Source organism: Anopheles darlingi, chromosome 3 (assembly GCF_943734745.1).
Source record: "Anopheles darlingi chromosome 3, idAnoDarlMG_H_01, whole genome shotgun sequence".
Taxonomy (NCBI): Eukaryota; Metazoa; Arthropoda; class Insecta; order Diptera; family Culicidae; genus Anopheles; species Anopheles darlingi.
The window spans coordinates 24,824,221-24,848,438 of NC_064875.1; the positions used below are offsets into that span (position 1 = coordinate 24,824,221).

At 50.9% G+C, this 24,218-nt stretch overlaps 4 protein-coding genes across 5 annotated transcripts in view; 3 read left to right on the top strand and 1 right to left on the bottom strand.

Moving 5' to 3' along the window:
• The first annotated feature begins 604 nt into the window (after positions 1-604).
• Positions 605-1,514, top strand: LOC125954339 (zinc metalloproteinase nas-4-like). Its single transcript, XM_049684538.1, has 3 exons — positions 605-815; positions 906-1,012; positions 1,104-1,514. The coding sequence occupies exons 1-3, from the start codon at positions 605-607 to the stop codon at positions 1,512-1,514; spliced, it is 729 nt and encodes a 242-aa protein (XP_049540495.1).
• A 1,159-nt stretch (positions 1,515-2,673) lies between these two features.
• On the top strand, positions 2,674-3,674 carry LOC125954337 (trypsin-3-like). Its single transcript, XM_049684536.1, has 4 exons — positions 2,674-2,737; positions 2,825-2,981; positions 3,056-3,344; positions 3,390-3,674. Exons 1-4 carry the CDS (start codon positions 2,674-2,676, stop codon positions 3,672-3,674), a joined length of 795 nt encoding a protein of 264 aa, XP_049540493.1.
• Positions 3,675-4,272: 598 nt separating this feature from the next.
• Positions 4,273-9,343, bottom strand: LOC125954256 (uncharacterized). Its single transcript, XM_049684404.1, has 7 exons — positions 9,218-9,343; positions 7,330-7,800; positions 6,137-7,241; positions 5,933-6,068; positions 5,721-5,863; positions 4,901-5,483; positions 4,273-4,820 (listed from the first exon to the last, which is right to left on the bottom strand). Exons 2-7 carry the CDS (start codon positions 7,759-7,761, stop codon positions 4,508-4,510), a joined length of 2,712 nt encoding a protein of 903 aa, XP_049540361.1. The 5' UTR covers positions 7,762-7,800; positions 9,218-9,343; the 3' UTR covers positions 4,273-4,507.
• Positions 9,344-10,983: 1,640 nt separating this feature from the next.
• LOC125954247 (protein charlatan) overlaps positions 10,984-24,218 on the top strand; it is an 18,828-nt gene continuing 5,593 nt past the window's right edge. The window contains exon 1 of one of the 2 annotated variants that reach the window (XM_049684394.1): positions 10,984-11,197. The gene's annotated coding sequence lies outside the window, so the exon portion shown is untranslated. Of the gene's footprint in view, positions 11,198-20,909; positions 20,930-24,218 lie in introns of those variants that run through there. The other variant, XM_049684395.1, reaches the window with a different exon arrangement.

Sequence of the window (24,218 nt, forward strand, 5' to 3'; positions counted from 1 at the left end):
TGATCAGCGTGTACCACGTCAAAAACTCTAGTAAAAAGAGAAAAATATCCATTTCCTGTTCGCGATACAATAAAGATAAAAACACTAGCACGGTCGCACCGAACGTACGCTGCACATTTCCGATTTTGTCGTTTTTCACCACCAGCATCCAGCAGGACTAAAAACATTTTCATTCACGTTTTATCTTTGGCTCACCTTCGCTTATCCCGTGCTCATTTTATCAACCTAGTATACCTTCGTCACTGTTTACCATCTTTTTGGGTAGATTTTAACAAGGGAAACAGTGCCATAAACCGGACGAACGTACACTCCAACTATGCAGACATACTAGTAGAAGAAAGAAATCTACATAAGACACCAGTGCGTCGTTGTGCGCAATATCGGAAGGTTGTTGGTCAGTGTGAATTACTTCAGTTGTCCACCAGTTCATAGAATCACTCCGCCTTAGTTTAAGTGTCAGTTGAATTCGGCCACTACTGTCCGAAACTACGATGAAGCTGCTCTTGATGGTAATCGGTGTGACCATGGTTGTCATCAATGTCTTTGGAGGACCAGTTAAACGGGAGTCTCCGCCACGTAAGATTAGCCAATGCTCTAAAGTACCATGTCTTGTAAACTAACAGTGTGTGAACTATACCCGCTAGTCGAAGAGATTGCGTCCTCACTGGAAGAAATCGGTGGCAACTTCGAGGGAGACATGATGCTAACACCGGAACAGCAGGACGCAGTCAAGTTTGGCTACACCGCGGTCATTGAAGAATATAACAAGTGGCCCAACAACATTATGCCATACGTGATCGATAAGAACGCGTTCAGTAAGTACTGTCACAAACTAGCTATAAATAATAGTTTTAGCATAAAAAAGTTTTGATAGAATAAACTATTGGCCTCTTCCTGACTTTTAGCGGTTAGCCAACAGAACAGCATCGTCTCGGCTCTACAGCAAATCGAACTGGTCAGCTGCGTTCGGTTTGTGCCTCGTACGACCGAAAAGGATTACGTCATGGTTCTGGTAAGCTTGACCACGACTACCTAAAGCTGCGTTCATTCGTGACCCTTCTTCGGTGACGCACGACCACTTATTACTTCGCTCTCGTCTACAGGGAGGTTCAGGATGCTGGGCCACCATGGGGCACCGCGGAGGAAAGCAGACGGTTAACCTACAACCGAGCGGCTGTATGACACGTGGTACAATTATTCACGAGTTCCTGCATGCCCTCGGCTTCGTTCACATGCAGAGTGCATCCGATCGGGACTTTTACGTGGATATCAACTGGAATGCCATCCAAAAGGACAAGGAGGGTAACTTTATCCGCCACCCCTCAAATGCGACCGACGACTTTGGCATTCCGTACGACTACGATAGCGTGATGCACTACCCGAGGACCGCCTTCTCTGCCAATGGACAGGATACGATCGTTCCCAAGCAGCCGGGTGTCACAATCGGTCAGCGTGTCGGCATGAGCTACAAGGACATCAAGCGCCTCAACAAGCTCTATCCCAAATGCTACTAATGATGTACACAGCGGTACATTTAATACAGGGACATTGATCCCCCGATGCATATCCTCCATTTACAAATTTTAATAAAGATTTCTGCTTTTCTTCCGACTGAGAAAGATCTTAAATGCCGCAGAAGCAAGCACGAGCGATAAACAAAGGCACAGGCAACTTGGATCTGCATAACCGTACACTGCACCTCAACTGCAACAAGCATCAGAGTCAGAGTCACACTTACTGGACTCACTGCATGGGCAAGAATGGAATGGCTGTTAGAGGAATGATTTAATGTGTGACTATCCATGGTAGTAGCCTCTATGTCTAATGATTTATCCATTTTCAGTGGTTCTGTGTATGTCACCTATCAGCGCAGGTATCACCCAACCTTATGAAGAATCAGAATGGGATCGCTCCTTGCAGCATATCGTGCCAGATTTTCCATTCTTATCATAGCGAAACGAAGGCTGTGCAACCTGAGATGTGAAGAGGAAAGGTGCCGGTTTCATTTCCTCGCTGGACCTTAAATCTCTGTGGTGATGTGTGGTGTAGAATTGTGCTTACGTCGTCTCGCGTACGGTTCGAACGATCGGTTCGACCGATAGGAGATCTTTCTTGCGATTGATCGTCCTCCGGTGGGAGTGTCGTTTTCTGTAGATACAGCAGATAACGATCAATACAGCTGTCCGTATAATGGAGTCTAGGGACATCGGGCACCAGCCGTGAAACCGCTTATCAGTCAGAGCGATCCATTCATAGTGAACAACGCTACCTACCTTGACCATCATCATCAGCAGCCAGCAAGCAGATCGATCAAGTAGCTCAGGCAGCTTCCGAAACGCAACGTACCGCTGGCAGCACACACCTCGGTGTCCCAGGGAACCCAATTGACTTTATCTTCTCGGAACAAAAGCCACGAAGCTGTGAGGGGGAGCTGCAGTTGCCTGTCGGTAGGCTGTAGGCAGCAGTGTATTCGAATCTTCAGATGGGCGACATCTCGTTACGATTCGTTACGATGGCTACATGAATAAACACTTATTTCGTTTGCTTATCAACGGCGTTCCCGTATCAGGGGGACCGCAACAAACGGGGCACATACTCTGGTATAAAAGCGTACCGGACCGTTCCCAGAGAACCGGTTGTGGTTGTGGTGTGTCTTTCTGTTCGGCGTGCAAGATGACGTTCCGGTTCGCTTCTGTCGTGCTCTGGTGTTCGATCGTGGTCAGCTGTTATGCGGCTGGTGAGTTAGCTAGCTGATGGTGATGCTGAGGATAAGCAGCAAAGCTTCGAAATCATTTGCTTCAACGAACAAACGAACTTCTTGCAGTTCCGCGGCGCAACGATGGCCGAATCGTTGGTGGTAGAGACACTACGATCGATAACCACCCGTACGTGGTGTCACTACGCCAGCTGCACAAGCACAGCTGCGGTGCGGCCATCCTGAACGCCAACACCATCCTTACGGCCGCTCACTGCGTTTCCAAGTTTGTATGCCCATAAGGTGCTCCAAAAGCTGATCGCCGAGCTTCGACTTTTATCCGTATCGTCTCTTCCGTAGCTCTGAACTGCAGCCGAGTGACTTTGAGGTGCGTGCGGGAAGCACCTTCCGCAACGAAGGTGGACAGCTGATTGCCGTTTCGGAGGTACACATCCATCCGAGCTTTGATGAATTTACGCTCGATTGGGACATTGCGGTGTTGAAGCTAGCAAGCAACCTAGTGTTAGGACCGAATGTACAACCAGTCAATCTGCCATCGGCTGGCATGGCCGTGCCGGAAGGAACTAGCGTTACCATAGCTGGATGGGGTGCTCTATACGTAAGCCCGAAGCCATCCGCCACGCCAACGGTCACGTACCGTATTCACTGAACAATCTCTGTCTCACCCATATAGTTCCAAGGACCATCGACCAATCATCTACAGCACGTGACTATCCCGATCGTGAGCAACAGTCGATGCGGTGTCGCTTATCAGAACTTTGCGCCGATCCTTCCGTTTCACGTCTGCGCGGGTGAAAAGGGACGCGATGCCTGCCAGGGGGATTCGGGAGGGCCGCTCGTGTACCAGAACCAGGTGATCGGTATTGTCTCATGGGGTTACGGCTGTGCCTTCGAAAACTATCCCTCCGTTTACACGCGTGTGTCCGAGTTTTTGGGCTTCATCAACGAGCGTATGTAAACCGAGGCTTCTGGTCTCATGTTCTGGACTTGTTTTTCGACGATCATGGATGATATATAAGCTAGTGAAATGAATTAAACTTCCCAATGGTCTCCGTTGTTGGTCAACTATTGTTAAACCGCCGCCGCTAGCGTCTGCGCGTGTGCGTGTGTGAAGGTCAAGGTGCAGTCAATGAACAGTAAACTTCCTAGGACTCGTTGCCCCTATAAGCCTAGACTGCGCTACCAATTGAAGGCTCCTTTTTGAAAGAAATTGAACTACGAGAAGGTTCTTTGGGCCATAAATAAGTGAAAAGATCAATCAGTACTCAGTGCTGGTATCACTTCTCATCAGCTGTTATGTTTCGATTCTAAAAATATCAGAGACCTTGCCAGTAAACGAAACCGATCATCATTTCACCTGAAGAGGTCAAAATGCTGGCTTGGACGTAACGGCCCATACACTGACGGCGACGCAATCTTCGTTATCTTATCGCCAAGGCTTGTACGATACTAGGCATTGTCATTAAGCACTCTTTCCAAATTTGGTTTTGATTATTCGGTCTCGACTCTTTCGCTACTCCACCAACCATTCCATTGCCGCATGGTAACGCAACCGGTCAGGAGTCATTTCGAAACTTTATTGAACTACCCATAGTTTGTCGACATTGCTAAAGCTAGGTGCGTAGCACTGGGAGAGGGAGGGTTTTGTTGTCATTTATTGTTATGGTAGACTGGAAATGAGCTGGCGATAAGGTGATTCTCTGGTGACTACTCGGTTCTTAATCTTACTTTTACTGGCTAATACTACACACGGCACGTCTTTCGACGGAGGTCGTTCCAGGACACCAGGAGTTATTTGAAGAGTACCAGCAACATCGCGGCCAGCGCCGCCATCAGCAACGAGCTGACGGTTCTGCTGGCTCCACTGAAGCATCCCATGTTATCCAAGATGATGGCAAACCGAGCATTATCGGGGAAGCGACACTCCGGTTCCGAGCAACGAATCACGCTCGGTGCAACCTGTGGTCCCTCGACAGACACGAACAACGGTGGGCAGCTATGTATGACCGAGTGGCCCTCGCAAGCTCGCGATAGGTCAATATCGGCCGCGTCAGAGTTGATGGTCCGGCATACGATCGAATCGCGGTTCTCCGTGGTGTTTTGTCTGGTGAAAAGGTTGTGTGGAATCGAATGCATTAGGTTTAAGGCTCGTGAGAAGCTAATTAATCACTATCCACCCCTTACCTTGGTCGCTCTACCCAACGAGAATGACACACCGTCAGATGCGCGAACCCATGGCCCTGAATACGCAGGCGCCGATTGTTGCCCTCCAGGAAGAAGTAGTTCGGATGCAACCGGTAGAAGTTGATGCCCCGTGGTTCCACGAACTGGTTCATCGAGTTCGAGCCCCAGTTCTCCTGCACCCAATTGTTTCCACAGCGTGGATTCACCACACGCCTCGGTTCCTGCTGCAACCGATGAATGACCGGACTCAGCTGCACACGGATCGTATCCACCACACCGCCCGACTCTAGTGCCCGCAATGGGAACACATCGCGCCGTTCGTCACGCACAAACCGATTGAACCGTCCCGCATCACCGTTGGCCAGGTAGATGAAACGCAGATCCGGTACCTCCTCGCGGAAGATCTGTAGATGCTGGATGGCGAAATTCGTATCACCCTCACTAACCCGATCCAGATTAACGATGATGAGAGCAATCTTGGACCGACCGCTCAGATTGTTGGTGCGCCGTTCCTCGCTCATCAGGTTGTTGGTTTCGTTGCGCAGCTGGCGGAACACGTTCGGCAGATTGAATCCTCCCGGCACTGGTAACAGAGAGAATGAGCCCAGGGCCTATCAGTATAGTTCATAGTGTCTATTATAAGCCTGATTCCGTAAAGCCACACGTCTGTGGCACTGAATAAGCGCATTATTTCTGTAGTAGGAAAACTCGTTCAAATCTAGCTAACTATGAAAACTGTTGGTTACTATGGTTACGTGGCATTGGGACAGGTGTTTGACTTTACGAAATCAGGCCCTATGTCGAGAACCCTTGTTCTTACATCTCTCGTGTTCCTGTGGAGTATAGATCATGTGGAAGTCGGCCAAAGAACGCGTCGTGTTTACCACGACACTGCCATCTCGAGCGTTCAGAATTGTGTAGGTCGAACCGAAGCGTCCAACATCGACCGAATCCAGAATGTGACTGCAGAAAAGAAAGTGATCTAGTGAGGCCAGGTGTTTCTTGATTAAGAACAAAGGTGGTCCCACTTACGTCACGACCGAGTACACATCCCGGTAGGTCCACGATGCGTCAATGAAGATGTAGAGATCGGATGCCGTTCTCCAGACCGTTGGATCGTTCGATACGATGGCAGTAGCCTCACAGGTCAGATCATTCAAAGCCGTCGCTACGAGGGCCCAGAACAGAGTGATAATTAATCGAACGAATCCAGCCCATTTGCTACCAACAACTTACGTATATAGTTGGCCAACGCTTCGGTGGCCTGACGAGAGAACATCTCAATCGCTGGCTGCTGCATGGTGAACGCCATCTGCATCTCCCTCTCCAGCACAGTACTGAAGGCTACGGTCTGATCCCGCAACTGCTCCATAGGGGCTACCGTCGTGTACAGGTCACGTCGATTGCACGATCGTACCGTATCATTGAACACACCTCGCTGCGAGTAGTACATGTCGAGAACCTGACTTAACCGTAGCCCATTCGCCCGGGTGCGCCACTCGGCAATATTCGTAGCGAGCAGCAGTCCATCGATACCGGCCCGGATCTCCGTGTCCGTCATCTGCAGATGTTCCCGCTGGCTCAGGAAGTACCAACGAGTCGCCACCGAGTGGTTCCAGGCTCCCGGTGCTCCGACACGCACATTGTTCAGTTCACCCGGTACATGGAGCAGCGCAACCTCGGCCAAATCACCCGACAACGTTGCAGCCCAACGGTTGTCCACACGCAGCGGTTGTGCCTGCTGACGGCTACGGTACTCGCCGGACCGGGTCATCAAATCACGCAGCTGCACCGTCTGTGGCTCAAGTCCTGCCGCAATACCGGCCAGCAGCGTGCCCGCCATCACGGATCCCCAGGTCGTATGGACGACACCGTTCTCCACCGGGCACTGACTGATCGCGTTCGAGGCAATATCCACCAGCGAAACATCACTAATCTGTCCCGCTTCAGCTTCCCCGCCACCATCTTCCTCCAGCGGTTCACCTTCCCCTCCTTCACCGTCTTCGGCCGCCGCTTCAACGGGTGCGACTGCTTCCTCTTCCGGTTCGGTCGCCTCTTCATCCTCAGCTCCCTCGTGCAGCTCCTCATCCGGATCCATCTCGAGGCGAGCCGCTTGCTTTCGTAGCTTCTTGATCTGCTGCCGAATACGATCCATCTCGGGCTGAGCCAGCATCTCACTGTCGCCCAGATAGTTCGAACGGAACCGGCTCACCGGTTTCTCGTCCCCGAGCTCCCGGGGAACTCGAGCTGCCCGGTACTGGGAGAGCTGCGAGCAGCGAATGTTCTCGTCACCCCGTACGCGCCGATCGATCGAATTGGACAGCATAAAGTGAAGGGCACACTGTGTATGTGTGTGGTCCACAAATCAAGAATGGACAGAGAACTTATCATGAATTGTACTACTTCATGCAAAGGGACATGGCACTTACCCGCTCCTCGGGACCGAGCGTTGCGTTAGGGAAGTTGACGGCATTACCGGGCAGTAGGCGTGAGAATAGGACACGATGCTTCGTGAACTGGAACTCGGTTGGACTGAACGGGAGTACACCGGAAATGTTCGGTACACCCGGTGCTCTCACGATTCCATCTTGGCGGAAGCGATGCAGCAGGGCGATCGCGAGCTGCCGAATATCCTGCTGGAACCCGGGCGTATCCTCCACCTTACGGATCAACTCGATCAGCATGTTCATCGTCATGGGTAGCCGATTGTCCCGCTCGAAGAGGGCGGGATTCTCGTAGCACTCCAGCATGGAGGGCGCCACACGGGTAAGTACATTCTCCTGCGCCACTCCACCGTGTGCTAGTAGCAGTAGCAGCGTGGCCAGCAAGGGCAGTGCCACTGATACCGGTCGCTTCATCATGGAAACTCTCTTTCTATATCGCTCTATCTCTTACTCGATCTAGGAAAAGAAAAGACAGTAACCGTTAGCCATGGTTACCCTCCGTAAAGAGTAATCACGCATCATAGGAGCATCTGGATTTAAAGTAGTATCGAGGGCGAGGTTATGTTGGCCCAATAGAGCTGGACTAAAACTTGAAGGAATGTTGCTGCTGCTGCTGCTGCTGCTTGCGTAAGCTGCGCACACAGCCACGCCACACCTCTACTCGAACCCCAATATCGAGCAGCAGATAAGATAAGAGGGGCGAGTGCAAACCGCTGGCAGTGCCGAAGGAACGCAACCTGCCACAAAAGCCTCAACCTGTCGCCCGTATTTTGACTGTGATCAGGCGAAGCTCTAGGCAAGGCCACTTCATCGGTGGTGGTGGCCGAAAGGAAAGGCACGGGGGTGAAACATTCTGAGAACCGAAGCCTGAAATCCACATTCAACGGATTGTGGAGGGGTAGTTTATCAGGGGAAGTTAACGCTCTGATTCATCTAGGTCTAAAATTATCGATCCGCAACGTCAACTCCTTCTCGTTGACTCATCAGCTGCAATGGATAGACTCATCGTGTGTGCTCTAGGAACAGATTATAGGAATTGCATCCATATGATGCATGGATTGCAGCCAAACGTATTGCTTTTGATTTCATAACTGAACGTTTTAGTATTTCACTTCACAGTGTCTAAAGCACTTGAGTTAGGCAGTGACATCGTGCAACGTCTTCTGCCCAACCCTATACTCGCTGCCTTTTTTATCGTGCAAACAAACGGTGATAAAGCAGGGGAGCATAGCGTTCGCCCACAGACCGTCCTAACCGTTCGTCCACCTGTCCACTTCCGTTTGCAACACCGATTAGACCGTCCATAAGTGGTTTTCTGTGGATGATTACTCAAGTACGCCAACATACAAACACACAGCCACAGACACAGGCGCACACGAATAGATACTGACTGCACTACGATTCATCATCAGCAATTAACTTCACGCTGGTGATTCATTCATGCCCTGCTTACATTCTCGCGATCGATCAACGCCTCGTTTGGGTAACCGATAACCACCGAAATACACTCCGAAAACTCCCTGTTTCCCGATTACTCCTCCCAAACTCCAGGGATCAAACGAGGGTCTAAATACGTTACTAAAACACCTCCCCGGGCTGTAGAATTGCTAAATTCGATCTATTGTTGTGTGTTTGTGCAACCTATCTTATCGCCACGGTCGAAGATTCGGGTAGGTTGCTTGCTTTTACGGTTTGCTGATAAGAGTCACTTCATCCTTCTAAAAACTGAGCAATATTTTGGGCGGGTACAGTCAACGGTCGGTGCCACCTTTGAAGCTTTCTGCACGAGTCATAAAACACCTTTTAGTCTCTCTAGTGGACCACCGAGTTTCACTGAATCACCAACGAGGTTTGTTCTTCAATGCAAGCTCACCTGTTTTCACCAATCAACATAATCCACTAATCAAACTCTGGGAGATCACTTTCGCTTTAGATTCCGGGAATCTAAGGTGATTCAAAGCCGACCTATTGTGGTCACTGGTTCGGCTCGACTGGACCCGTACGGGAAAGACACCCCGCCAAAAGAAACCCTTTCATAGGGGAACTAGATGTGCTTATCTAATCTTATCTTACACGCACACACCATCACAATTCTAGATAACTATGCCACGGGTGAAAATGGTATCGCCCGCAAGTATACCGCATAAAATGATGTGCAGACCGACCCAACGGTGAGCATAATGTTGCATGGTTTCCAATAATTTTGTTAAAAAAAATCTCTTTTTACTGACGTGACGTGACGTTTTAATAACGAATAGCCGTGGCCACACGGGGCGAAAATTTGCGCGCAAATTTGCACATTAATGCCAAAATGTTTTCGCTTCGTGTGGCAGGGGTAAAAACCCGAAAATTTATGCCGAAATGTCAAACGTATTGTTTTCATCTGTGTTTTGGCCGCTGAAGTTGTTTTCCGAATAAATTTTGCAGTTTTTAACGATTTTGTTGCTGTTGCTGTTATATTTATATTAAAAATGCAAAAACAATACGAAAAGAACCTACATTTTCGTAAATAAAGCGTTCGATAGCGTCAAGGGTTCAGCGAAAAAGTCCGCGGACGTATAAAAGTTTGACAGCGTGTAAGGGTTAAGCGAAACCGTTTTGGCATTAATTTTTTCGTTTGCGCTAGGGTTTTCGCCCCGTGTGGCCACGGCTAATGTGTTCACCGATTTTTCTGAACCATTTTCTATTTCTACAATAATGTAGTAGATACTGCCTAAAAGATATTACTTCCTAGCTACCCCGAATCACAAGAACCAAGAACGGATAATAACGGATCATAACGGATTTTATGAAATAGTTTGAATTCCAAAATTCCGAAAAACATGAAATATTTCAAACCATCCAGCGCGCCAAGCCATACAAAGAGTTGCTTAAGGTGCTTCTACACGAAGCGCAATCGAAACGCAGAAGGCCATCTGGTAAATTCTCTAAAACATAAAAAGGTTTGCTCTGAATTTTCCGTCCATTTTCATACGAAACAGAAACACTCACGAGGCCTGTGAGCCCAGTTTTGCTCAAATTTTAAATTTTGGTACGGGTCACGTTCAAGGAGCAAGAATTACGTGCTACATTTGAAATTTAAAATAACAAAAATGGGAACTTGGGAAACACGAGAAGATTTTCTATAGTGCGCAGGTTATATACCCATATAGCCTTGGAGTCTCTGGTAGAACTGTGGTATTCTTGGCGCTAGTCTTGATGGACTTGGTTTATTTTTAATTCCGTATTTGAACAATAATTTTCTACAGTCGCCCCTCATTCGTTGGACAGCACTCTTAACAAGTGAATTTAATGGTTTTCCGAATCGAACTTTCATTTGTCTAGATACATTTTCTATCACACTTGGAGGGCGGCATTTTGAATTAACCAGTTTATTTAAAAAAAAAAATCCGTTTATAATTTGAAAAATCACAACCATTTTCTTTAATTTCTTCTACCGCTGTCCTTTAACCCTTGGGTGTCTGTTTCACAATCTCACGACAACATCCTGCTCTCCACTCTCACCGAAGCGAGCCTCTCTCAGCGCCGGCTCCGGTAACGACGCACATAGCGACGCAGGACGGGACAGGACGCAGGAGCAGAGCAAAACAATCCAAGTGAACCGTGCGTGCTGCTGTGCGAAAATTCGTCCTCCGTCCGTCCGTTCGGGTCCGTGTAGTGCCGAGCGTGAGGCGGTAGTGTTTGGACGCGGATTTTTGTGTGGCACGTGGTGTTTCTAGTGGCCGCAACCGTTATCATCGCGGTAAGGTGCCGTTTTTTTTGTTTTTGGCTGGTTACGAGGAGTTTACGCGGTTCGCATCGTAGCATCCTTCGAAAAACCATCCGGCGTGGATCAACCGACCAGGCGACCAAGGTAAGTACCCCAAGGTCAATCGACAGCGACAAATTCGATTATCCCTGCTGGCCAGGTGCATGGAGAAATAATGTGAGCGCGAGAAAGAGATGCGGCCACACGGTAGTGCTATTGTCACGGAGACAACTCTAATCTCGTGTGCGTGTGTGTACCCCTGGCTTGCCGGCCGGCCGGTCTCGCTACCTGCGTAGCGTGGAGGCGTAAAAGGGTGCCATCCAGCCACCAACGGAATGCTGTGCTGCCACCACCCTCGCCTCTGCTTGTGTGTTGGTCCCAGGGCCAGTCGGGCATCCTCATCTCTTGCAACTCCCAGTGCTGAAGCGAAAAAAAAATGAGGTTAATCAAGTGGGGGTGGGTACCGGGGACCAGTCTGCTGCGGGTCGGCCGGCCGGTCGGTGGCTGTGGTCGTTGGGACTTTTCTCTCCTTGTTGTTTTCTTACTTTTTGCTTCCTCTTTTTTCCTCCTTCCTCCCTACCTCGTTCGTATGCCCGAATCTTTACGCGTCCGCGTCTGCGGCCCCTCGTCCCTTCCCACCCATTTCTTCCCCGTCCACCTACAACAAAGGCCTGAGAGTCTGCGGGCCGGGTTTCTCCTCGTGTTTCAGATTTCTCATCCTCCTCCCAGCCTACTACGACACTCGATGGGTCGCCAGATTTCGACTGTTTTTTTTCTGTGTGTCTGCTTCTTCCTTGCTTGCAGCCAGCGCACAGGCTGCTTTGTTTCGTCGTCGGCGTCGCCAGGAGCACCAACACCGACAGGAGCCCCGTCGTCGCCTGCTGCGTCGCGTGCGTTGCGTGTGTAAGCGCACGATGGTGACAACCACACCAGCAGCAGCGGGCGATTTGCGTGATGAAAAAGGTGATGGTGTGGCCGATCGGAGATCGATAGAGTTTCGAGTCCTCCACCTGCTGCACGAGTGACGAGCGCTTTCTCGATCGATCGGAAGAGAAGGACACACACACACACACACACACCGATGATTGGGTATTGTTTCCTTTGCCGGAACAATCAAGGTTCTTGACCAGCGTAAACTCGCCTGTTCCTTGCGCGTAGGCTGCTGCGATGACAGCGGTCGGTTTTTATAGGACCTTTATAGTTCCAGTTCTCGCTCCTCGATCCGATGTGTACGAGACTCGACAACTAAATCGAAATCTCCGGCGTCATCCCAAAATGCAAACAACGCATTCTGATCAAACTGTCAGGAAGACCATCGTTCCAAAAGGACAAAATGTCAAAGAGTGAAGAGGGTGGGACTACATTTTAGGATGCAACTGTACGTACGTACGCTGCAATCACCATCTGTTCCCTTTCGTAGAAGGCCACCACCACCTCACCGCTTCACTCGCTTCATTCGCTCCCTTCCCTTCAACGCAAAACAGCCGCGAAAGGATAAGAAACAGGGTGGCTGGTTGGCTGGTTGGCTGGGACCAGCTGTCGCGCGCTACCCCACCACCAACTTCAATGCTGGTAAACAACGCGCCGAAGAAAAAGTAGAAGCAACACACACCCCACAGCAGGCCCACTCCTCCCACACCTCCTCATTCCACCCAAGAAAAGGGGGATGTAGGGATCGAAGCAAGCGTTAAACGCGCCCCGAAATGCGCCCCGTCTTCTGTTTGTATCTTTCGTGGGGTGAAGGAGGAGGAGGACCTTCACCAGCCAGAGGGTGGTGGTGCGTATCCGCCTGTATGTGTGTGTGTGTGTGCAGCCGCCATCGCCGGATATGCGATGGTTACCGGCGCCGCCGTCGCCACCGTCAGGGTCAGGGGAGGGCGAGAGGGACCACAGCAGACGCGCAGGTGAGAAGACATCGCCCGTCGGCGTCGTCGCTCGTCGTCGTCGTCGTCGTCGTCGTGATCGTCTTTTTCTTGTTGGTATTCTTCGATCATCATTTTTTTTTTTTGTTGTGTGTGTTGACTGACACCCCGTTCCTCTTTAGGGGGGTGGTAGGAGGGCCACCACTAAACCAGTTTTTCCCTCCCAAACCGGCTGCCCACCGAATGGACCCAACCGACCGACCGTTGGTGGCAGCTGTTTTGTTGCCGTTTTTTTTCTCGTTCTCCTCCTCCTCCTCCTCCTCATCCTTCTTTTTTTCCTCCTTCTCCTTTTTTTTAATTCGGGAGAAGACGCCGAAACACCTCACCTTTGCCACCCTCCTCCCCCATTGGTCACCCTAAAATACGTTTCATCCTGAACATCGTCATCATTGTCGTCACCGGCCACCCCATCATCATCATCATCATCATCATCGTCATGTGTGTGTGTGTGTGTGTGTGTGTGTGGGGGGGGGGGGGGTAGGAAGGGAGAGGATGCTTCGATCGTGTGCTCGGTTCGGGCGATCGTCATTAGCCCTGGCACCTTGCCGCCCCACCGTGTGAGGTGGTGGTTGTTGTTTCCTTTAATTAAATACCCCTCGAACGATGGCGAGGAAGGGGATGGAAGGTGACACAGCGAGGGTGGGAGGTAGGTGGATCATAAAAAAAACCCAGCAGCCACGCAAAAGCCAAACGATCGTCGTTGTCGTCGTCGTCGTCGTCGGCGTCTGGAGGCGCAACTTGGCGTTTGGGATCCGAACGACCAAAGGATCGACATTAAGATGCCCCTTTCGATGAGAAAGAGAGAGAGAGAGAGAGAGAGAGAGAGAGCGAGAGCGAGAGAGCGAGTTCGAGGACGATCAAGCAATGATCGTTCGTCAGTTGTCTAGGATCTACGCTATGCTAGTAAGTCGAAATAAGGACATTGCTCGATGAAAATCTCCTAAGAAGATCAAGGATCTATCAACCTTCGATAACGCTGTCTAACTTTAATGACTTCTGACTTTAATTTATTGGCGAAAAATGTACCGTAGTTCTAGAAAAACTTCTAGAAATAAAACTGCGACTTTTTCTTACGCTTCTTTGATCGGGTTTGAACCTTGCTACGTCATCTAACACTTAAGCAGTCCGAATTGAGACGAGCGGTTGCTTTAATTCAATACTATGTTTATTATTTGCTAATTTTAATTCATTCTATTCCAAAAGATCGAACATTCCATTTATTAAAAACAAATGGAATATCAGTTGTCTTTGGCTTCGCCAATTTCTAGGCATAAAATCTCATATGTAGACGCCAGAAAACAGTAATTACCACCGTATATTGGCTTAGATTTTTACTATCTAGACAAGGGATAAAGAAGTCTGTCTTGAGTTTCTTTCTTTGCTTCTCATCGTGCAGACTTCTGCAGAACAAGCGTCACCCCTTGTTTTGCTTAGTGACGCCAAAGAAAGTTCAATTTACTAATTTGGAATCCGATAAATTCCTTAGTACAACGCTTCAGGATCAACCTCTTGTAGATCCTTTCTTCTCGAGTCCTGTTTTAGGAAAAGTTCTTCGTCGGACCTGGAACTGTCACTATCAGATATCTCTACGTTTCTTTGTCACGTTTTACATCGTGGACTCTACTTCTACTGTCCTGTAGCTGTAGAACTCTTCTTCACTTCTCGTCTTGGCCTCAACATGGCCATGATCGCTTTGATCGCGAATCTGTTTTAGACAACGGACGGAACCTCGGAACTTCGGAACCTGCTCCAAAGCAAGCATGCTTTGCGACCATGTTAATGTGTGTATTTTTTTTTTAACCCTGCTGCTACTTCCCTGTTGATGAGGGGGAGGGGGGAGGTTACTGAACGCGTCACCCACCCCACTACACTCCCCCATTCCACCGAGGGTCACCAGACGTCTTTCTGACGTTGCTTCCCCCTCCCCAGTTCCATTCTCATTTTCTCACCCCTCACCAGTGCTGCCTTTGGTTGTGTCCCTAACGTTTTGAGACCCCGGCACACACGCGCACACACACCTATGCACACATACACTGCTGTTGTTGACCACAACTCCCCGGTGTTTTTTTTTTGTTTTTTGCATATCCAGCGAGGCGGCAGAAAGATGGTCGTCGCCGTCGCCGGCGATTTACGTCGTCCCCCTTTTTGGCTTCCTCTTCGCCGTTGGGCGGGTGGGTGGGTGGGTGGAAGGGTGGCGTTGGGTGGCGTTGGGTGGCTTTCCTTGATGATCGGGCGCTCGACCGTCGCAACGGCACCAGCAGCAGCAGCAGCAGCAGCAGAGGCAGCCCATCAGAAACCCACGCAGCTTCACGCGGCGCACGACGATCAACGATCTCTCCTCTCTTTACCTCAACCACCCCACCGTCTACGACCTCTTCCTCCCGCACTCGGGAGACCAAAGTGCGTGGGGTGACCCCCCGGGGGGAGGCCCGTACCATAGCAGGTGGTGCCACCCTCTCCTCACACACACACACACACACACACACACACACACACACATACACACATACCGAGTCAGATTGCGTCGTATATAATATATTAATTTCTTCGCTTTTTTTTTTCTTACGTTCGTCCGCAAGGGCGCTTGCGTCTCGCTCGCTTGGTGTGGGGTTAGCCAGCCATCACCCACCACCACCACCCACCCACAAAATGGGTGGGGCGAGTTGGGGGGGTACGGAATTTGCAAAAATGGGGTCAGCAGCCAGCAGCAGCCGTTCGGCGGCTGCAAGTATTTGGAGTTTCGGATTACAAAATTGAAGCTCTCCGCGTCCCCGACTCCGTGTCACCACCACCACCAGCAGCACAAAGGGGAGGTCTGGTCTGCGATCTCCCACCAAACGCACGATCACGGGGCCAAAAGCGTTGGCATTATTCAGTCACGCCATCGACGAGAGTCTGGATTTCTGGAGGAACTTTCGGAATCCAGCGCATTTCCGAGTAACCACCATCAACGCGCCACATCCTCTTGCCCCCGGGTGGAATGTGTCATCCTTTACACACACACACACCGACCAGGGGAGGGATATAAGGACAGGATATAGTGACGTTCTGAGGCTGTGGTTGTGTTGTGCCCTTTGGAGGAGGAGGAGGAATAGGATCTGCGCTTCATCGCCGAGAATCCTCCATCCAGGAGCATTGCCAAGGGAGGAGGAAGATACAAGAGCGAGGGAGGGGGAGGAGGAGGGTGGTTTGGAGGAAGATTTACGGCGGGGTCCTTCTCTCTTGTCTCCTGCATCTACTTTTCCTTCTTCTTGCGACGACGACGCAGGTGCTGCTCTCTCTCTCGTACTCTGTCTCCATCATCCCGTGATCGTGTCCCGAGGACCGACGACCGACGACCGCTGCACCACCCCTAAGGGGTGTTTCAAAACCCCCGGGCCCTCGTCCTCCTCCTCCTCTTTATACCCTCCCTTGATCCTCATTCCCTTCTCTCGTTCGCTCGTTCGCTCGCCCTCTAAACACATTAACGTAGAAGAAGGATGCCAGCCCACCGACCCACCCGAACCCAAGACCCAAAACCCAAAACCCCGTTCCGGGATCGGAGGCCCAAGGTCCTGCAGCAGCAGCAGCAACAGAAGGTCCCGATCCCGGTGGGAGGTGAACCACCACCACCACACCCAGGGATGGGATGAGAGGAGGAGGAGAAGGAGGTAGGCGATCGTCGCCGTCGTCGCCCGTCGTAAAAACCCTCCTCTCCCCTCCCCTCTCTCTTTCTCTCTCACTTCGTTCGAGGCCCCTTTTTTTGTTTTTCTTTTGTTGCCGGCAAGGTTCAATTTCCCGTTTGCCTTTCTCCCTCCCTCCCTTCCGCTTCACCCACCCTACCACCCTCTTTCTGCTCGACCTCCTCCTCCTCTCTCTCTCTATCTCGCTCTCTCTCCCTCCAACAGCGAGCATAATTTTCTGTTGCCACCGTCGGACCCGAGGTCCTCCTTCTCTCTTCCTTCTCGATCATTCTCTTTTCCTTCCTCCTCTTGTTTTCCGTTCGTTCGTTTGGCCGCTTCTTTCGCTCCCTTTTCGTCCCTCCTCTCCTCTTCTTCTTTCTCCCAACCACCTCACCCCATCTCCCCCTGTGCAGCCTTCACGCATGGTTTCCACCCACCGCCACACAGCAGCAACAGCATCGCAAGGAAACGGAACGAAAGAATGGAGGACAACGAGTGGTGGTGGTGATGCGCGGTGTGCGGGGCCGAAAAAAGGGGCCGCCATGGGAGATGGCATTGGAATTCGTCTTGTCGCACCCCGCACCCCGCACCACCACCACCACCACACAAACACGTGCGAGATCGTGCGTCTTCTCCTCGATCCTCTCGATCTCTCTTCTTCCGTTTCCCAATATGCCTTTCCTTAGCCGGAGTTCTTCCTTCTAATGCTTACCCAGCGGGTCCAAGGGGACGACAGACCTTGAAGGCGAACGACGCCGACCACCCTCTCCCCCTCCCCCCCCCCCCCCCAACCAACCTTTTAGCTCCGTAAAGAACCGTGCGTGCGTTTTGTCGCGCACAAAATGCACGGAATATATATATTGCAACCATTTTTTCCCCCCTGGTCGGTTGTTTGATTGCTCGATGCTTACCCTTGGGCGGATGTCATGTCCTCCACGTTTTCGTGTGTAAGTGTGTGTGTGTCCGTTGAGCCTGTTAGGTATTTGTGTGTGTGTGTGTGCGTGGTTTTTTGTCCAGCGCCTCTTCCTCGTCTTGATCGCTTTTCTGGCGATCATTTCTTTTTGCGTTCTGTTGTTATTGTATCTACATTAGATGGGAATAACCCAGTAGGACAGACGTCTTGAGGTATTCCCTGGCTCCCACCGGTGGGGTGGTGTTGAAGGGCTGATCTTCCTGGAATATGTTATGCTGGCCAGACTGAACTACTGGAGCAGTTGGGTGGCGCAAATGCATGCTGTGGAACTGATTGATTTAGATGCCTTGCCCCGGGAAGGGAGGCTGCAGTACGCCCCGGTTGTTGGTCCGGGGATGATAAGTCGTGTTGGTTTGGGGGATTTTTTATGGTTTTTTTTTTTCATGTTTTCGATAAAGTAACCAGTCGATCGCGAGCGGTGAAGGAATCTTCTGTGGCTGGCCAAGACCGCTCGTCGGCTGTAGCACCGGAGAAGTAAGTGTGTAAGCCAGTTGGATAAAATATGGGATAGAAGGACGTTTTGGAAAGGAAAAATGTATATGCCTCTCCTCACTTTGCTGTTTTGGGCTGGACTAAATGTACACCAAAGCATGTCGTTCGTTTGAAAATTAACTTCAAGCAGAGACACAACCGGACCATCTGACACTAATGCCCTTGACGTGACTTTGTGTAGCGATCATCTCTTGTGGTGAGTCTGTAAAGAACTCTCGAGCAACAGCGAACAACTCGATCACGAACACGTATAAGAACAGCCTCGTGGCAGACAGACCGTTATTCATTTAACTTTAATTGTTTTCATCCGCATTATACTTTTGTTTTTGTTAAAATTAAACCTCAATAAGATCTGGAGATCAGTGGAGTGGATACATAAATATGAAAGAAGCTCTAATATGAGTAAAAGATCAACAGGCTGTCGAAAGTTCAATCATTTGTAGAATCTATCATCTCATAAACCACACGAAATTGCGCAGACGAGGAATTGAAGGAGTTATTACATGATGATTTGTCTAGAACTCAATGGGCACTTCCTTCTTATCATATTTAACACTAGAAATATGTAACGCACTATAGTTTTCTAGTGTCCAATACTCAAGCTCTAGTATATAAAGAAGATCCTTATACGCCATCAGACGTAGCGATTCATTGGGACTTGTTAAGAATCTTGATTATCTAATACAGCCAGATGTCCAGATACGATACTCCTTCAAAGATATCCAGATGGTAATGGGAGCAACTTCCAAGTCTATCGAGCACAACAATGTGTGTCCGTTGTTACGCCTCCTGGATAATGCAACTCTTGATATACCTAGGAAGGGACGGGATCCAAAAAGGACCTCGCGTTCGTTCCACCATCTGCTGACACCGTTACATCGGTACGACGCGAAGTTCTGGTGGAGCATCTTCTGGACCGTGACACAGACCCCCGGAATCCTTAACGGAAAGTTGCTTGTCTTATTGTCACACCGGACTTGCCATTAACGATCGAGTTCACGGGTTAATCGTTCAACTACTGCAGACGACTCCGTGCTGCTGCTGCTGCTGGACCAAACGATTCCAGGTTCCAGGCGACGCTCTGTGGCCCGCGGTGGGTGTCCGGATGTGGTAAACCGTTTCGTGTGGCGAGTAATTTGAGCTTCCATCTTCTGTGCGACCCCCGCCTCTGTGTGTGTGTGTGTTTGTCTGCACGGAGTGAGATGGAGTCTCCATCCCATGTTGAACCGGATGTTTGTGTGCCAGTAGCTGGGGCAGCATTTCTTCAAACCAGATACCCGGACTGGAAGAGAGAGGCAGAGAGAGGGAGAGAGAGAGAGAGAGAAAGAGAGAGAGAGAGTGAGAGTGAGTTGGTCTTTGGACATCTTCCACAACCATGCACCAGCAGTCGTCCTTAAGGAGCCGCACTGGGTATATGCGGGTACTGGAGCCAACGGCTGGCTCTCTCCATTGCCATTTACGGCCAAGCAAAGTGTCCCCTTTCCCTTGATCCAGCCCAGGCGCAGAATGGTACCATACCACCACCATCCTTCCGAACTCCTTCATCGCCTTAAGGCGTTGAGGGCTTGGGTCATAAAGGGCGCCCTCTGCAACTACCAGCATAATATTAAATACAAAAAGTTGGGGTGACAAAGGGCGGGTAGAAGTACAAGGCTCCACTCCCCTTAACACCAATTCCCACCCCGTGTGTGTGTGACGTCATGTACCCTTTGGCCACCTTGACGGCATCGCACGTAGAGCAGGTCCTTGCTGCCTGCCTGCCTGACTGTGACTGTGTGCGATGCGATACGCTGCTACGAATGTGTACGTGCGATGCCTGCGTAAGGATGCGTGCGTAGGAAGGTGGTGGAGGAGGAGGAGAAGGTAGTTACTGACTCTCGGTTCGGGTATCGAGGTTCCACCAATACCATCGTAGCGTGTGTGTGTATCTCGTATACTTCATCGCCTCAGGGGATGAAGCAGAATTCTCCACGCCCCACACTACACCACGTTCCTCCCCTAGCGGGGCCGTTTTTGTTGCCATTAAAGGCCCGGTTTTATCAGTTCCTCTGAACTGAACCAGAGGCTAGGTAGTTGGAACAGTATTTTGGTTTTAAAAAAATCATTCCAGAATCGAACAGCCAAATTGAATTGTCTTTTAAAACTCGACTTCAGTTTAACAATCCAATAATGAATATAGCAAGATAAAGCGCGCCCTGTTCCCTTGATCCCCGGCTATATATCCCGGAGGAAACTGTCCAGCTCTCCACGCAGCAACCCATCCGGCAAAGATGCATCATCCCACCGGGAACGCAGCAGCAGCAGCAGCGCAAGGAGCAAACGCTTCGAACTCCAACCCCAAAACCAAACCAACAACCATTACCCTGATGAGGAGTAGGAAGAGAAGGAGTAAAAGAAGAGGAAGAAGATAGGGGCAGCAAATGATGGGGGGTGGTGGTAATCCCATCGTTCCACCTTCACACACCGATCCGAGCACCCCCCTGATGATGATGATGATGATGATGATGCTGGTGCTAGTGGTGGTGGTTGTCTCTGTCTTCGCCGTCGTCGTCGTCGTCGTCTCGGTGGTGGTCCTCGGCGCGCCGGCGTTGGCATCATCATCATCAGTGGCCACCCTCTCTCTCTCTCGTTCGCTCTCTACGCCTTTCGGTGTGCGTTGGTGCTGGTGTTGCTGCTGCGTGCGTATCCGATGACGATGACGACGACGACGACGACGCGGGGTTCGGTTGGATTGCGCGCTGCGAGTCGCTCACATTTTCGTTCCTACGGTTCGGTGATGCGGATGGAAGTACGTAGCTCTCAGGTCCAGCAAAACGCGAAACTGAATTCCCTCTACTGTGTGTGTGTGTGTTGGAAGGGTCTTTAGTTGCCAGATCGTCGTCCTCGCGTCTCTCTCTCTCTCTCGTTCGTTCGTTCGTTCTGTGTGTTTCCCTCTCGTGTGATTCGCGTGATCCGGCTCATCTTCCTTTCTCTCTTTCTCGTTCCGTTGTCCTCGCTGGTGTTGCCCCGGCCGGCGCGCTGGTCCCTTCTTGCACTTGTTGGTTTGCGTTGTGTGGCCGGTCTTTGGTGCCGCCGCCGGCGGTGGTGGTTCGTTGCTTCGAGAGGAGGTCTCTTCTGTACTTCTTTCCCTGTTGTGTTGTGTTCCCCCCTCGTAAAGTGCAGCGCAACGGTTCCGGATGAACGGTGGCGGTGGTGAGGTGCGAGGTTGGTTGGTGGTTTTGTGAGGATTTTTTTAGTTTTTTTTTCTTTTGTTTTTTTAACCGGATCCTCGCGGATCTTCGCGGACAAACAGCAGGACACAATAGTGCCCTGTTCGTTTATGTGTCCATCGATGGTGCGTGTGTGTGTGTGCGTGTGTGGTCGATGGTTTTGCCTGTGGTATCCTTGCACTATCCTCGTGCGTTGTTTAAAGCAAGTGCACCGTGGCCATGGGCTGGTGTTGCTGGAAAGGATGGAATTAATTCGAAGAAGAATTCAAATCGAAAAAGAACAATACGGAAGCAGAGAACTCTGATGACGATCTGTGGTGTGTGTGTGTGTGTGTGTCTGGCGGTCACATTATCGAGCACTATTGATTCGTCGCTGCGTCGCCGTTTGTTTGGTTCGGTCTGGCCACTGCCAAAGGGATTGCTTCGGTGAGAAGTAGCAATCCACCCACCCCAACCACCCACTCCTGACCATCGCGAGATGCAATAAACAGCAGCAGAGCGACGAGAGCGAAAGGACCGGTGGTGGTGGCTGCGAACGCGTTGATAGGTGCTGTGTAGAGAGAGAGAGAAAAAAAAGAGAGAAAGAGGAAAAACACGAAGAAGAAGGGTAGAAGACACACGCACAGTACCACCCACTGCGCCTCGCTCTGCTCCGGGGATGTGGGTGCGCTCGATGCTGAAAGGGATCTCTAGCACGAGGGGGACACGAGCTGCTGTTGCCGATGATGATGATGATGATGATGATGATGATGGTGATGATGATGGCGCCTTTCTTCCCTTTCGCTGCTCGCCTACACACGCGCACGAGCTCGCCTGTGTGTATGCGTGTGTGGGAGGGCAAGGCACCGCCCGGGGTGGATATCAACCCACATCCACCCACCCACCCATCCATGTCCACCCACATTCGACGACGTTGTTTTTCCAACTCGGAAATTCCTCCCTCTCTCTCTCTCTCTCTCTCTCTCTCTCTCTCTCTCTCTCTCTCTCTCTCTCTCTCTCTCTCTCTCTCTCTCTCTCTCTCTCTCTCTCTTTTCTCTCTGGAGGGGTTTTTGGCGAACCCACGCCAGTCCCGTCACACACACACACACACACACCCACTTTGGTGGGCGTTTTGGTTGATACCAGCGGGTGGAATTAAGGGAGGAAAAGGGGTGGAATGGGCTGTTTGGTTAGAATTTTGGTGAATGAAGCGTGTTTTGGAGTTCCGACTCCTCGATATCCTCCACGTGCACCGTGTGAGTTCGTGGCCATTTTCACGGTTCACGGAGGAGCAATACACACACACACGCTCACACACACGCACAGAGGCGCGCGCAGTAGTACTGCTAGTGACAGTCCGCGGTGAAAGGACATATCGAACGCGGTGTAGCGTGAGGCATGTGTGTGCGCGCGCGCACGTGACGTGCTACTGCTGCTACTCCTGGTGCTGCTTCTGTTCTTCTAGGATCCTTCCAGGAAGGGTATTCCGTTCCAGGAAGATCACTGCAGGCTGCAAACTGCAAGCTGTTACACATACGGAGGAAGTTTCCATATTAGTCTTGAAATTCTCGGACTCCTGGTCGTGAACCTTGTGGGACTTGCCGACGGCAGTGTTCTTGATTGAGATGGGATTGAAACCACCACCCGTAGGGAATGACTTCTGGAGACCACAAACACCCAAATGATGTGTCAGTGAATTTTTGAAAGAGTTCCAGATGTCTCCAAGTGTTGCAGTAACTCTGCGGACAGCTGGGAACTTGGGACTTTGAAGCGATCTACAAGATATACCCGATATTTGTTGAGGAGTCAATTAACTTCTGGTATCCTCACTGCAGATAAGCTCAGAGAAGGGAATACAGCGGCATGGCGTTAACGGAAAACCAAGCGATTAAGAGTCCAACTCTGTTCCTTAGGACACCATTCCTCAAGTTCGTACATTCAGTAGTCAGACTACAGATTTGAAGAAAGGGCAAAATCAACGTCTTTTAATGCTGTCGCCGGTCCAGAGAAGTGCTCGTCAGAGCTACACAGAAATAATGCTCGCAAGCAGAAACCTCGTCTTCTCTCCATCAGCAGCCACCCCTCTTTCAAAAAACCGGTGCTTATCTGCACCTCCCCTAACCGCTCCCGCTCCAACAAACGACCGGCTTCTGCGATCCTCCAACACACGAAAAAAAAAACAGACTCCATCCACAAACACACAAAACGACGACGAAGAAGCCAAAAAAAGAACGAAATTCGCGGCAACTTTCTCCTTCATCAGCAGCAGCAGCACGATCGACGGCGGTTGCCGCATGCGTGTGTGTGTGTGTGTGCTCGTTGTTTATTTTATGTTTTACCCCCCACCCCCACCCCTCGCTCTTCTCTCTCTCTCATGCTCGCGTTCGTTGTCAGCGTCAGCAGCAGCATCGTCGTCATCACCACTCGACGCCGACGCCACCCGGTCGCCACCCCACCCGCTAACCAGCAATTGGCGCGTCGCCGAGCGTGGGCCCCCTCACTCCCATCCACCCACCCAAACCACCCAAATCCCACCCCTTAGCGCGGCCTTCGCGATTGATGCTGCTGCTGCTGCTGTTGCTGGTGGTGGCAGGGGGGCCAGTTATGAATGAAATACGCCTCCCTAAACCACCACCCCCCGACCCCTCGACCCCGTGATCCCGTTGGGGGGCGTGCTACATTCGCAGGTTTTACCCACCCACCCACCCACCCCCGCATTATCGGCCCACACGGTCCACGTGCCGACCGCGGATCTTGGTTTCTTTCTCTTCTCGGCTTTTCGGTTCCGAACCCGGTTACGAGATGAAACACTGGCGGTCGCGACGGCTCCACAGGTCGCCACCGGTGTGCTTTGACCCCAGCGCGAACTGTTGTTGGTGTCCGTTCGTT